Genomic DNA, 14,569 nt, shown 5'->3' with positions numbered 1-14,569 from the left:
AGTGAAAAAGCCACCTCTAAGGGAAAAAACATTCAGGCTGTGTCATAACAAAACTCAGTGGCAGAATTCAGTGAAGCCAGGTCCACAATTGTTCTGGGGAAAAGAAACTATGTCCCAGGATTTTTTACCCCATCAAATTGTCCTTCAAGTAAAAAGGCAATAGGCAAAAATCCAGGAAAAACAATACCTGTAAACTCTTCATTTTTGTAGAATTATTTTTGTCTATCTAACAAAATGTTTATGAGGTTATCCTCAAATTACTGATAGTTGCTTCCTGTGGTGGAGCTTTACTATAAAATATAGTAGCCACTAGCCATAGGCGGCTATTGAGTGCATGAAGTATGGTTAGTATGAATTGTGATGAGCTATAAGTGTTAAAACACACACCAGATTTCAAAGAAAAGTAAAAAATATCGCATTAATTTCTATTACATGATGATATGTTGAAATGATATTTTGGATATACTGTATTGAGTTCAATAAACTATTATTAAATTAATATTACCTATTTTTTTTTACTTTTTAAAACATAGCTACTAGGAAATTTAAAATTCTTTTTTTTTCTTTTCTTCATTTCATCCTTGCACACGGGCCATGTTAATCTTCCTTTTATTGTTCCAATTTTAGTATATGTGCTGCTGAAGTGAGCATGGAAATTTAAAATTCTATTTGTGGCTTGCATTATATTTCTGTTGCACAGCACCATGGTACAATTTGGGGGAGAGATTGTGCTTCTTGTTTGTACTATTCAGCATAGCTTGATCTTTTAAAATAAGTATGATTATTCACATAAAACAATAAACTCGTTATTCCAAAATTAAATAAATAAACCAATGGACAAAGAGCTATGTTTTCTCTCCTGGGCTGTTGAGACAACTAGCTGGGAGGCTCTGGATGGAAACCAATAATAATAGAATGGAGAACAGCTGATCTCTCTTAGGGACCATTGTCCAGCCCACTTGTTTTACAGAAAGGGAAACTGAGGCCCTAGAGGGTTGCTTACCAGTGTAAGGTCTCATGGACTTGAGTCTGCAGTAGATGAGGCTGAAGACTGGCATTGCAGATGAGGCAGGAGTGCTGACCTAGGGGCCTTGTTCAATAGCTCTCGCAAGCCCCTCCAAGGTGGGAAGTATCACCTCCAGACAAGGGGTCCAGGTCATCTGCGATCACAGCCCTTGTCCAGGGTGCTTCCTCTTCCCTCGGCTAGAGGAATAGGGCCCCTTCGCCTTCAGCTGCAGGCACAAGTTCCAGCCTCCTGCCCTGGCCTGCACCTCTCAGCCACTGGCACCATGGAGCCCAGCAGCCCCCTTGCCCTCTGCCTTGCCATCTGCTGGGTGGGCAGCTCAGAGAAGACCTCAAGTGAGCCAAGGTGTTGCCAGAAAGGACTCCTGAAAGCCACGGTCTATGTGAGGGGGGCTGGCTCCCACAAGCGCCTGGCACTTCCACCTCAGAGGGAACCCAAGGCCCAGATACAGAAAGGGGCTCACCTGTGGTCACCATCCAGCCCTGGGGAAGATCTGCGGCCAGACCTTCCAGATGACTATTTGGTTTAATTAAATCATCACCATATTTTAATTTTTTGTGATAAACACAATACATATTTTTGTGTTAAGAAGACAATCCATAAATGTCTAAAGCTAAAAAGTGGGTCCCCTTTTTCGAACAGCCCCAACAGTCCTACTCCCCAGAGGTATCCACTGTTAGAAGGCTTATGAGAGAAAAGAAATTTTCATACTACTTTAAAAATGAGACCAAGTTCCTAAGCTTGGCTGCACATTGGAGTCACCTGGGAACCAGTGTGTCCCACCCTCCGTGATTCCGATTTAATTGGTCTGGGGTGAAACCCGAGCATCAGGACTTTTCAAGTTCCCCAGGTGATTCCCATGTGCTGCCCAGGTTGAAGATGGCTTCCGGAAAGCAGTTGCTGACGGAAGGCTTCCCTCTTCTAGGATTAGGGTTCTCCCAGTGTATGCAGCACGGCCAGGGGCAGATCCATTGAGGACTCACAGGCCAGCGAGGGATGCTGGCCTTAGCGGGCAAGATGTACGTATCACAGTGGTGTGCCTTACAGCCCACGAAGGGGCACACTGGGCTCCTGAGTGTCCAATGGCTGAGACATGTATGTGCATGCACGATTTTAATAAATCACTTTGTGGGATAATCAGATCCAGATGTGAAAGGAGTTAAAATAAGTGATTCAATAAAAGATATCAGCGTCTTTATTTGCTCATCACCCATGGATGTTAAAGATTTTTAAAATACAAATACTTTTTTCCTATTTATAAGAGTGACACTTGTTCATTGTCATTTAAACAATACTAAAAATAATTCTTAGAAAATAAAGACCACCTAAATTCTATCACCCAGAGATAACTACTCTAAATATACTGGGGACTAACCTTCAGGTCACTGTATGGGTTCTTCCATATATTTTATATCAATAGGACCACACTACAACTCCTTTTTTTGTAATTTGATTTTTTATTCAACAAATATGTGAGCCATATTGATGTATATAGATCAGCACTATGGTTTTTAATAACTGCACAGTAGCCTGTCAATCTCGTAGTGAACATTTACATTTTTTCCTTTTTTAAAATTATAAACAAGGCTACAACAAACATCCTGATACTAAGTTAGGAGAGGCAGCAGGCTGCAGAACTTGGGATATGAAATTGGATCTGGATTTAAATCCCAGGTCCCAACTTGCTGGTTTTATGATTTCTGGAAAATTACCAAACCTCTCCAAGCCTCAGTTTCTTCATCCCTTACAAGTTAAGTATCCTTAAACTCTTGGGTTCCACCTGTGAAATGGATATTAGAATGATAGCGGCGTCACTGGGCTGTTGTAAGGACAAAGGCTGTATGCTTAGCAAAGTGCCGGAACACAGTAAGGACTCAAGGAACAGTAGGTATCAGTGTCGCCGACTGCCTCGGCCTGCCCGCTCTCCCAGTCCTAGGCACGCAGTCTCGGGTATAACAGACTCCCCTGGTTTGTTACCAACGAGCATGCCTTATGTTCTTAAATCTTCAGGGCTCCCCAAGGGTTAGGTTCTCCCTCTGCTCCCATAATCCACAGGGCACCCTTTGCAGTGCCCTGGTAGCCATGCAGTGAGTGTTGGCGGGTTCTGGCCAGCGAGGATAGCAGTTGGTCTCAAGAACTGTCCCAGGTGCTGAGAGAAGACTCCAAGGAGACCCTAGTTCTGCTGACAACTCCATTTCTCCAAGCCCCCTCCTCTACTCACTTGCTGTTCTTTTCCTTGGCAGCCCTCAGAGGCTAGAAGTTCCCTTCCACCACCCCAACCGCCACCCCACCAGGAGCTGGGGACAGGCTTGGGCTGTGTGAATGGAAAGCCCACCTCACAATGCCCCAGGAGGCTGACTGACTTGGCCTTCAGCATCTCTGGCCCTTCCCCAGCTGCCACTGCCTCATGCCAGTCAATGCTCTTGGAGAAGGCCATGCCAGGCTTCACTCAGAGAAGCCCTAACCAAGCATAAAGGAACCGCCCTATCCCTGAATGCAGAGATAAGGCACCACTGTCCCAGTGCTGGCACACCTAGAATTTCAAGGCCCAGAACCTAGACGTTTGGGTGACATGTCTCGTGTCTCGCTTAGCAGCAGAACGACTGTGTGATAGTCATACATTCCTTCTCTCATTCATCAATCACTGGAATGCAAACTACATGCCAGGCACTGGTCTAGACACCGCAGCTATGAAAGATAAAAATCCTTGCCCTTGTGGAGCTTCCGTAGTAGTGAGGATGAATAATAAATAAACAAGATAAGTAAGACACACAGTATGTGAGATGGTGATAAGAGCTACAGAGATAAACACAACAGGAAAGATGTAAGCTTGTGGCCACGCTAGCAATCAACCTCATTAATAACTTGACAGCAGAAGTGAAAGGGGTGGGATTCTGGATCTGCTTGAAGGTAGGGTGCACACAGGGTGTGGGATTTGTCGATAGGTGGCATACAGGGTGTGGGAGAGAATTAAGGATGACCCAGAGGTTCTGAACCTGGGCTCCTGGAAAGATAAGAGCTGGCATCAACAGAGATGAAGTGACAATGGGTGAGGATGTTTGGCATAGGGGTGGAGAACATCAGAAGCTCAGTTTCTGAGATATTAAATTTGGGATGCCTTTAGATATCCCAACAGGGATGGACAGTAGGCAGCTGGGGGAACAAATCCAGAATTCAGGGCAGAGGTCTGGACAAGAGATGGTGGGTGTGGTCAGTGCATGGTTTACATATGGCATGGTGGTGGAGGGCATTTCTAGGTACTGACATGGCTGGGTGTACAAAAGACAGCCAGGCCACAACTCCGTGCTCTTCTCACTTGGCAGACAACGCGCACTGCGCAGGCTGCATCTCACACTATAGCACGCCATGCAGATGGCTTAGTTCGGACATCCACCCACCTGCGTTCTTGTCTCATTTTCAGCCTGCTTATTCATTGCTTTGGAAGTAAACTCAAGTGAAGCACCTTGACCAAGTTGCTTTTGTCCATGGTCTAGACTAACCCACCACCTTTCCTTCCTGGGCATGTACACACATCACCTGCATGTTCTGGGAGCTCGCGGAAAACCCTCTAGGCAACCTAAACCACCCATCTGTGTTGGTGGCACAGACACCAGCAATGCTACTACTGCTAGTCTGCTGCACTCCGACGTGTGGAGCTTCTAGGGTGCCCCTCGCCCCCCCTCTATCCTGGAGCCCAGATCTCAAGCCGGAATAGCCCACACCCACTCACGGTACCATTTGCTGACTGAGCACTTACGACATGTCCTGAGATGGTCTGGCCTCGATGGAAGACAGCCCCTGTGCCTCCAGGACACACCCAGTCTAATGGCAGTGAAAGGACAACAGCAGCAGGTGATAAGGAACGTGTAACGGTAAGTCCAGGGAGCTGGAGGAGGGGCACCTACAGCAGTCTGGCGTGTCGTGTCAGGGGACACTTGCTGGAGGAAGCAACTTCCCATCTGGTTTTGTAAGTAAGACTGAAGCAGGCAGCTCAAGGGTGTGTGTGGTTCGTGGAACAGGGCATCCTAGGCTAAACTGCTATTGCAGGAGAACTGAGTGGGCTGGGGGGTGGGGGTAACCGCAAATAACTTACACAGTTAATGCCAAGTTGCAAGAGGAGATGTCTTTACAGGAGATGAAGGCAGCAGGAGACATCAGCCCAAGGGCTTGTTTTACAGGAATGAGGGTTATATAACAAGCAGGGGAGGTAGGCAGGGGCAGGCTTCAAAGCCTGTGGGTGGTCTAAGGACCATCTGCAACACAAGCACCTGAAGAGCCTGCTAAACATTTGAAAGTGGGCTACACCTGGACCAACTGAATTAATTAGTACGATCTGGACCCCAGGAATCTGCATTATTCTCATAAGTGCCCCCATAATTCTGAGGCACATTACAGCTAAAGAACTACAAGCCAAAGCTCTCTTGCCTCTCCCCTCTCCCCTTGGTGATGTGGACTAGTTCTCAGAGACCCCAAAAGGCAGGATGATTCATTTTCATGGTTATGATTTTGCTTACAGAAAACACTCCCAGCCAAACCCAGGGAGTTCTGGGAATTACAGTCAGATGAGGGTGGGGAGGAAGGAGGAGGGGAGGAGGGAGGAGCAGAGAAGGAATTTTTGGCAGGGGAGTTGCTGGGTGTCCTTTTAGGTGGGGAGGTAGCCTTGGAGGTCGTGTTCAGGCACCCAGCAAACAGGCCTTAGTCTTCCACTCTTCCCAGGCCTCAAAGACAGGAGGCAAAGAACCAAGGAAGCAGCTGTTTTTTATTCCACAACAAGTAAGTCCCACCTACCACACAGCGACACAGACTCTTCAGCACCCTGTCACCCAGGCCAGTGCTGTGCAGTGACACCTCCTGCAGTGATGGAAACGCTTATCTGCACTGTCCTACACAGTAGCCACTAACCACTTTTGGTTACTGAACACTTGAACTGTGGCCACTATAGCCAAGGAAATGGATTTCTAGTTTAAATTAATTTAAATTCAAATGGCACATTTGGCTTGTGGCTACTGGACTAGACAGCGCAGCTCTAGGCCCTGGCGTGGTCCAGGGGAGGTTGGTTCAAAAGCCAAGACTGGGGAGAGCGAGTGGCAGAGTGAGCCCCTGGGGTCACCGCCATGCCTCTCACAGAGAAACCGCAGCTGCTGAAGACGACGGGCCTCAGAGTGGGGGGACACCTCGGGCGCGCCGGATGAGGTTGGCCAGCCGCTTGGCCAGGCCACCCTTGCTGGGCTCCTCGATGTGGAAGGTCCGGGTGAGGAGATTGTAGAAGGAGCCGTAGCACACGGCCACGACGGTGCACGTGAGGCAGATCACGTTGTAGGGCATGCTGAAGTCCGGTGTCGGCAGGTTCACCAGCAGTGGCTCGGTGTAGAGTCGCACAAAGTAGCTAGAGCCATCAGAGACTGGGAACCTGGGGGTCAGGGAAGGAGTGGTGGCACAGCACTGGCTGCTCCTCCCCAGCTCCCTGTCCTCACTCCCAGGCTGCACCGGGCCACTGCTACACGGTCAGGGTTTGCAACGTTCTCTTAGTATCGAAACCTTTCAACAGAAGGCATCTTAGTGAAAGCTCAATGCATAAACCCGATAAAAGGAGAGTAGCCTTGCCTTGAAGTGGAGGAAAGGGGCCCTGTCTTCACTTGGCTGCCCCTTCTTAGCCTGGTCTCTGCCCCCTCCTCCAAGAAGCACTCCTAGATGACCCACTAAATTACTCCCTACCCCACCCTAATCACCACTCCGTTACTATCTAGGGCAGAACCTCCCTCTAGCTGTAAGCGCTGGGAGGACGGGATGAGTCTGTTGTGTTTTCTCTTGTATACCCGGTGCTCTCTGAAGTACTGGCATTGATAAGTGCTTGATTAAATATTTAAGAGTATCACTGACTAAATGTAGGCTGTAACTACTGCTATTCTCACCTACTTATTGTTCTAGAAGCACTTTAAAATCATTTTATAAAGTCTTTACAAATATCATAGACCACTAGGACTTTCAATAGGAGTGAGTGACATGCACACATTGCTGTGGAAGAGGTAACATCTACCCCAACCCACCCTGCAGGAGCCGGACCATCTGTGTTAAGGCCCCTGAGGATGTACTCTCAGGAGGGTGCGGTTACACTTACAGGGTGTTGAAGAGAGGACTCCCTTCCCAGTCCACTGGTTTGGCTGCTACCAAGCTGGGCACAAGGGCGCTGAGGACAGATGGGCTGGAGAAAAGCAGACAGATGGCCGGTGTTCCCAACAGGCTCCCCCACCAAGGGGCGACTGGCAAAGAGGGTGGATCAGGAAGGTGGGGGGCAGCCTGGGGGAGTGGAGCCCACCTGACATAGAAGCCGTGGTTGGGGTCTGGGGTGTACTCGGTCCACTTGAGCAGCGCCCGCTCAAACTGGATGGAGACCTTGGTGACCGAGTTGGCTGGCAGCTGAATCAGCATCTCCAGGAGGTGGGGCTGGAGCCGGTCCTGGGCAGGTTGGTAGTGGATGTAACCTGGAGACAGGCAAAGGCCACTCATACCTCTTTCCTGGGGTCAGACGACCTACCCCTCGGGTTCCTACCGCTTACCCTGGGGCCTCAATCTGGGTGCCTAGGTGGTGGGTTCCAGATCGCAGAAGTCAGGTAGTCTAAGGAAGGAAATGGGATCTCAGGAAAGGGAGAGGATGTTTCCAGGGCAGTGATCCCAGGACGTGGTCCAGAGAGGCTCTCAAGAGTGCTACAGACCACTAATCAATCTTCACATCACTAAAACTGGGGCAGCAGACACCAAGTGCCTGATGTCATGCAAGAGAAGTTCACAGAGCCACCGGGGAATTTTCCTTGCCAAAAATATGGGACATCAATCTAATCAAGTTTCTAAATCTAACCACCAATACACAGGAAATAACAGTAGACAGAGGAATATGTTACAAACCAGCACAAGGACAAATCCAAAATGTAGAACATTCTATACAACAAATGACCCAGTTTTTTGTATCCAATAAATAGCTTACAAAAAAATGGGAACTGTTCTAGATTAAGAGAGACTAAAGAGCACCACCCCAACTGTAAGACGTTAATCATGAGGGAAACTGTGAGTGGGGAGAGGGGAGTTTATGGGAATTCTGTACTTTTGCTCCATATTCCTGTAAGCCTAAAACTTAAAACTGCTCTAAAACACAAAGTTTATTTATCTTTAAAAAAGAAACTTAAGAGACATATCAAGCAAATGCAATGTGAGGACCTTGGTTAGATCTCAATTCAAATAAACCAATAATAAAAAGTCATTTTTTTAGGCCGGGCGCTGTGGCTCACGCCTGTAATCCTAGCTCTTGGGAGGCCGAGGCGGGCGGATTGCTCAAGGTCAGGAGTTCAAAACCAGCCTGAGCAAGAGCGAGACCCCGTCTCTACTATAAATAGAAAGAAATTAATTGGCCAACTGATATATATATAAAAAATTAGCCGGGCATGGTGGCGCATGCCTGTAGTCCAGCTACTCGGGAGGCTGAGGCAGAAGGATCACTCAAGCCCAGGAGTTTGAGGTTGCTGTGAGCTAGGCTGACGCCACGGCACTCACTCTAGCCTGGACAACAAAGTGAGACTCTGTCTCAAAAAAAAAAAAAAAAAAAAAAAGTCATTTTTAAGACCATGCAGGGATAATGATATAGTTATATTTTTTTAAGTCTTTGTCTCTTAGACATATATACTATATTTAAAGGTAAACTGATGCAATGTCTAAGATTTGCTTTAAGATACCCCAGCAGAAAAATAAGCCAGTAAAGAAAAAAGAAAAAGAAAAAAAAAGAAGGGTGAAATGAATAAAAATGACAGGAAGCTAGAGACTAGAAGCTACAGGATGGGTATATATATGGGAGTTTAGTACACTATTCTATTTGGGTTAGTGCCTGAAATGTTCCATTGAAAAAGGTAAAAAACCAAAACCAAACAGAAAAGCCTACAGAATACATAGGTAAGACTTTTGAAAGGAAGATTTTGAAGGTGGTACAAATAATAGTGTTGAAAATAAGTACAATGATTAACCACAGGCTTGAAAATATGGGAAACAACAGAGGTATGCAAAGAAGAATTTTAAGTCTGGCTGTTTGGAATGTGACATAATACCTTCCTAATATCTTTTTCTTTATTATTTGTTTCACCCTACACCAAAGAAAAACACTAAAACTAAAGTGTTATGCTAATAGAAAGTACTCAGTAAATATTAATTTCCCCTTAGAAAAATAATGGAAAATAAAAATAAATTTTAAAAACTGTATGTCTTTACCCCTCCCAAGGAAGCAAAAAACTGTCTACCCCAGCTCTGCTAAGCTTAGCTTAGCTCCCAAAATCCAAAATTATCAACGCTTTCTCTATGTTAAAGAGTCTATGAGTCATCACAAAACACGAGCATGTGCCTGAGGCTGCAGAAAGGAGCAAGTAAGTGGAAAAGATCAGAAGCTACTGCCTCCGTACAGGCCTATTAAGAATCACCAGTATTTTGTGTTTAATGATCTCTGCTTTATAAATTACTTCTGAATCTGGCATGGTGAGTTTCCCATTCCATTTTCCAGACTCTTCCTAACTCTTTATGCCTGTGTAGTTTTTCAGAGGTACTCAGGCATTATCCTGAAAAAATGAGAGTTTGGGGAACCAGGAGAGAGAATGAGCCAGGTGGGCTGGGGTGGTGGGGCCTGGTTCAGGACTCAGTTCCTCACTTGGTTTGTTCTCCTTGCCCTTGGAGGTGATGGTGAGAGTGTGCACATACAGCCGCAGATACCAGGGCACGGAGTCCAGCAGCAGCACGGGGAAGGCCCGGTAGGGGTGGGTGTTGTACAGCAGCGTGCTCAGCTCCCCCTTCTGCAGCCCGTAGCCGCTCACGTAGCGCTGGGCATGCAGGAAGGGCACTGGAGGGGCCTCTGTGCAAAGAAAAGTCAGCAGTTAGCTGCTGCTAAAGGAAAGGGTTTACAAGCCAACTCCCTGGGCCATGTTCAGAGTCCCAAGCTCTTGAGTAGAGGGGAAATGTCCTGCCATTCATCAGAACTGGGCAACCTGGGCTCTGGAATCCTTTCTGTCTTTCCTGGCCCACAAATGATAATGATAGTAGGATTACTATTATTTACCAAGTGCTTATGTACCCAACACTATGCCCTCTCCCAACTCAAAGTAGGTGCTCTTAGGACAGTCTGTCCTTTCCCTTGGTAACGCCGAACACAATCGTAATTAATTAATTGATACCTGCCTCAACTAATAGACATTACATTTCTTGAATGCAGTGTCCTCTGTCTTATTTACTACTCTACGCCTGGCACATAGTACCAATTCAAAACTATTTGATGGATGAAGTAAATGCATGAACAAATTCCATTTCTTACATCAATTACCTCATCCAGAGACATTACTGTCCCTGTTTTTCAGAAGTAGACACTAGGCTCAGGGGAGTTAGGAACCTGCCCAAGGTCACAGAGCTCAGAAGAGGTGGAGTCAGAACCAGGAGCTCATGACTCCAGATATCTGGCTCAGAACACAACCCTGTGATTGTACAGCAAAGACACAGGATCATGAGTCTTCTCCCAAGAAGGGAAAGATCGGTAGCCCGTTGTGACCCTGGCAGCCCACCCACCTACCCACTCACCATTCTCTGGCGGTTTCTTCCACTTGAGCTGGAGGTTGAGGTTGCGGGAGTTGTTGATCAGGGCCGTGTCAAGCAAGTCATAGACGGCATAGGTCCTCCGAGTGCCCAGGATGACATCCTGGTATGTAGTGGTGGGGGGCGGGTTCACCTCCAATGTCTCATTGTCCTGGGGACACAGGGCAGGGAAGCAAGTAGAGGGGCAGACTGGCCTTGGGGAAGAGGGGGGTGCATGTGTGGCTGGAGACCTTGGTACCTGGCCGTAGCTGGTGATGTCCACATAGACTCGGCTCTCTGACGCCAGAGGGCAGGGCTCTGTGAGGGTCCGGGAGAACATCCGGAAGAGGGACCAGTCTGAGGAGCAGAGAGCAGGGGCTGGGGCTAGGCCTGATCGGCACAGACAGGGAGGGGCGGGGGCAGGTGAATGGAGACGCGTTGCCAAGGCAGCTTACCTTTCTTCCCCTGCCCCGTGACGAAGGCATCGAATACAACCGAAAGGGTCTGCCTCAGCTCCCAGGAGATGCTGGTACAGCGTGCGTTCTACCACAAAGGCCAGACGGCAGCAGTGAGGAGCATCACTCTCACCAACCGCACAGCCTCAAGGACTCCCACCTGGATGCAATCCCTCACCTATCAATCTTCACACCCATCGCTTTGCTACCGCTTACTACTGAGCACTTGACCCTGTGCCATGCTCTGTGCCAACCACTTTTTGTACAGCAGTTTGATAAATCATCACAATAACATTAAGAGTTGACTCTCTATTATTATTCTCATGTGACAGATGAGGAAACCAGGCTCAGAGAAATAAAATGATTCACTCAAGGTCATGCCAGCTGGCAAGTGACTGAGCTAGCAATTGCACCCGCACAGCCATTGTTCTTAACCACTCTGCTCCATGACAAAGATTTACTGAGTATTTGCCAGGCAGCCACTCAGTTTCCTTGGTGTTTGGCCAATGCCTTGAATAATCACCATCTATCACTTACTACTCACTCAGCCTGAACCAGACACCAGGCTATGAGCTTTACCTGCACCTTCTCTGTGAACCCCCGGATCACACCTACCCCTAACTCCCCATGACTTACTCTGCAAACAGGGCGGATGTGCACTGCCTGTGAATGGTAGCTGGTGTGGAACAAGCGATCCGCCTTCAGCAGCACAGAGAGGCCTGCCTGGAGGAGGTGAGGAGAGATGACAGGTCAGCACCTGTGAATCACCTGGCATGGAGCACGGGGTCTCTGTAAATGCATCCTGGCTGCCAGGCTGTGTGGCCTCACCTTGGAACTACAGGGCAAGAGCTTCTTCCACGGGGTGAGGTTCTCGGTGCAGACAACCTCCCTCGGCAGCACAGCATAGCGCAGGAAGTAGTGATCAGTGTCTGAGGGAGACAGAGGTCTGCCTGGGGTGGGCCTTGGGGCCCACCCTTCAGGACACACTCTCCAGAGACAGGGACGACCTGCACCACTCCCTAGCACCACTGCCCACTCACAGGTGGGGGTGGGGCTTCCTGCTCCCTGTGGGAAAAGGCAATGCAGAGACAGCACGGTCTTGGGAAGCCTTTTTTTGAGGCCTGCACACCCAGGGGATTTAGGATCTAGCCCAGGCTGAGGAGGAAGGAAACTGAGGGGAAAAGGAGACAAGGGGATATCTCACCATTGGCCACCCCCAGGGGTTTGAAGGAGGCAGTGGGAGTGACTGTGTTGGTGGAATCGATGAAGTTGAGAGAGGCACAGAAGATCCCTGAGAGGACGTTACTGAGCTCCTTCCAAGATTTATCCACACTGGATGGAGACACAAACCACTCACTGTCCTGAGACTGCCTCCGTTTCCTCCCTCAAAGCCCACAGCTGGCCACCAAACCCACAGTAGGAGGAGGCTGTATTCTTAACCTTAGGGCAGTTGATGGCTGGAACATCACTGCTCCCATTCACCCCACTTCCTGGGTCTCACCCTACACAGCCCCTTCTTCCTCACTCTCCTCCAGACATCCCTGCGTCCCCATGGGTCTTCTTGGTTCAGGTGATTCTTCCTGCCTGGGAAAGCTCTGCCCACTGCTCTCTTCCCAACTTCAAGTTCCAGCTCCAGTCCTTGCCCCCTCTTCCAGGAACCCTTTCCTGCCCTCCTTGAGCACAGCCTCCTCTGTGCTGCTGTGGTTCTGACCATCCAAGCCACTCATTAGGTCTGTCCTGGGAGATTGCTAGGTGGCGGCAGCATCTTGCCCTAAGCACCTTTTCCCCCTAACTAGGCTGTGAGCAACTTAAGGACAAGGACTAGTCTGGGTCATTCATGTACTTCCCACACCACCATGGAAAGTGCCCCATACCTTGGAGCTGAGATGAGCTCACTGATCTTGCCTGAGTTGCCTTAGCTGGGCAAAGCAACACACACTGCCCCATGAATACCCTGGATGTGAACGTAAGTCCTGGTTCTACGGTGGGAAGTCTTATAACCAAAAAAAAGCTCACTGAAAAAGGGAAAAACAACTATTCTAGGACTTCACAAAAAATATCAAATTAAATTAGGTGTTCATTTCTTAGAGAAATATCAAAGAGATTTGCTGTCTATATTAATAATAGGAAGCATAAAACTTAATAAGCACTAGAACTGAATGCCACTCAGTGGTAATATCATTTCTTTCTTACAATGTTCTACCCCCCCCCCCCCCCCCCGTAGAATCCCTGCTGCCCCCAAGGGCAGTGGCAAGTTTACTACACCTTCCCCTCCATAGTTGGAACAGGACCCAAGGCGGGCACTCACTCAGTGACAGTGTCTTGGAACCAGACCCAGAGCTCTGCACCTGATGGGGCCTGCAGGAAGGGTGGCCCCCAGTATCGCGTCCTCCAAAAGCCTTGTGTGAATGACAGGTGCAGCTCCCGTAGAGAATACTTGGAGATCAATTGCCCCAGAGCTTTGGGGAAGAGCCTGTAATGAGACACTGAGGAGGAGGGAGCAGGTGAGTGATGCACACCGCATTGGGACCCACTCCCAGGGTCCAGAACTCCACCCAGGATCAGGCCCCGCCCCCAAGGCTTGCCCCCACCCTACTCCCAGCAGGTGCCACAGAAATCTTTCTCCTGTGAGATCTCGCCCTCTGACCTCCTTCGCGCTGCAGCTCGGAATCCCAGCGTGTGCGGAACTGGAATGTAGCGGCGACGTCCCCCGAAGGCAGCGGGGTGATGACAAGCTCTTCTCGTAGGCTGTCGCGTGGGGGTTCTGCAAGGGCCGGGCCGCCCGGCCCCAAGAGAAGCAGCACCACCAGAGCGAGCGGCAAGGCCGCCGCCATGCCTGCGGCTGCTTCCGCGCCCCCAGCGCGCCCGCCCCCATGAGAGGCCGGCATCCAATAGGAAGGGCGTAGGAGAAGTGACTTCCGATACGTCCCGGAAACCGGGGTGCTGTTAGCAGAGCCACTGTCTGCCCCGGCCGCGGATATTCCACGGGGCTGGTGGGTCTAAGTGGGCACTGAGAGGACACCAAGGGGAGTGGGCGTGTGGCAGGTCGAGGGGCTGCCTTGAGGACTCACCCAGTTCAAGGTGATTTCACCCACCAGAAAGTGCTTAATAATACGGAGCGCGGCCACTGCCATTTACCCATTTAATAGTTGAGGAAACAGATTGAGGTCAGTTACTTTTGCGAGGTCACACAGTGGGGCTCGTGCCTCCCTTAGCTTCTGGTGTCTCCATTTGCTCGGCCCTTAGCCTATCCAGCACCTCTTAGTGGCAGGACTTTCCTGCAAACCCTTCCAATAACTGCTTCATTTATTATGAAAATTTTCAAACATACATTAAAATTGAAAAAATGATCACCTGTTTCCCAATCACCTAAATTCTACCATTAACATTTTACTATGCTTGAGCTTTATCACATACCTGCCTACACATCCATCAGTCTATCTTATGTGTTGATGCACTTCAAATTGCAGATGTAGTTTGTACACTTCTAAATAGTTCA

General features: G+C 48.8%; 1 protein-coding gene and 1 non-coding gene across 2 annotated transcripts; both read right to left on the bottom strand.

The window, feature by feature from the left end:
- Positions 1-546: 546 nt before the first annotated feature.
- On the bottom strand, positions 547-651 carry LOC142861459 (U6 spliceosomal RNA). The gene has a single exon (XR_012912688.1). It is a non-coding gene; the product is annotated as a U6 spliceosomal RNA (small nuclear RNA).
- Positions 652-5,763: 5,112 nt separating this feature from the next.
- On the bottom strand, positions 5,764-13,941 carry PIGT (phosphatidylinositol glycan anchor biosynthesis class T). Its single transcript, XM_012780272.2, has 12 exons — positions 13,718-13,941; positions 13,379-13,556; positions 12,275-12,402; positions 11,899-11,999; positions 11,707-11,793; positions 11,071-11,158; positions 10,875-10,972; positions 10,622-10,787; positions 9,705-9,905; positions 7,341-7,506; positions 7,143-7,226; positions 5,764-6,434 (listed from the first exon to the last, which is right to left on the bottom strand). The coding sequence occupies exons 1-12, from the start codon at positions 13,902-13,904 to the stop codon at positions 6,182-6,184; spliced, it is 1,737 nt and encodes a 578-aa protein (XP_012635726.2). The 5' UTR covers positions 13,905-13,941; the 3' UTR covers positions 5,764-6,181.
- Between the last annotated feature and the right edge of the window lie 628 nt (positions 13,942-14,569).

Source organism: Microcebus murinus, chromosome 16, assembly GCF_040939455.1.
Source record: "Microcebus murinus isolate Inina chromosome 16, M.murinus_Inina_mat1.0, whole genome shotgun sequence".
In the NCBI taxonomy this organism is placed as follows: domain Eukaryota; kingdom Metazoa; phylum Chordata; class Mammalia; order Primates; family Cheirogaleidae; genus Microcebus; species Microcebus murinus.
Note: the sequence above shows the minus strand (reverse complement) of the source record. Positions and strands in the feature narration are given on the sequence as shown.

Coding starts and splice junctions, on each gene's coding strand:
- PIGT (XM_012780272.2), bottom strand. CDS start 13,904: ATGGCGGCGGCCTTGCCGCTCGCTCTGGTGGTGCTGCTTCTCTTGGGG. Junction 11,794..11,898: donor TCTTGCCCTGTAGTTCCAAG/GTGAGGCCACAC, acceptor CACCTCCTCCAG/GCAGGCCTCTCTGTGCTGCT. Junction 6,435..7,142: donor AGTCCTCTCTTCAACACCCT/GTAAGTGTAACC, acceptor CCTGACCCCCAG/GTTCCCAGTCTCTGATGGCT.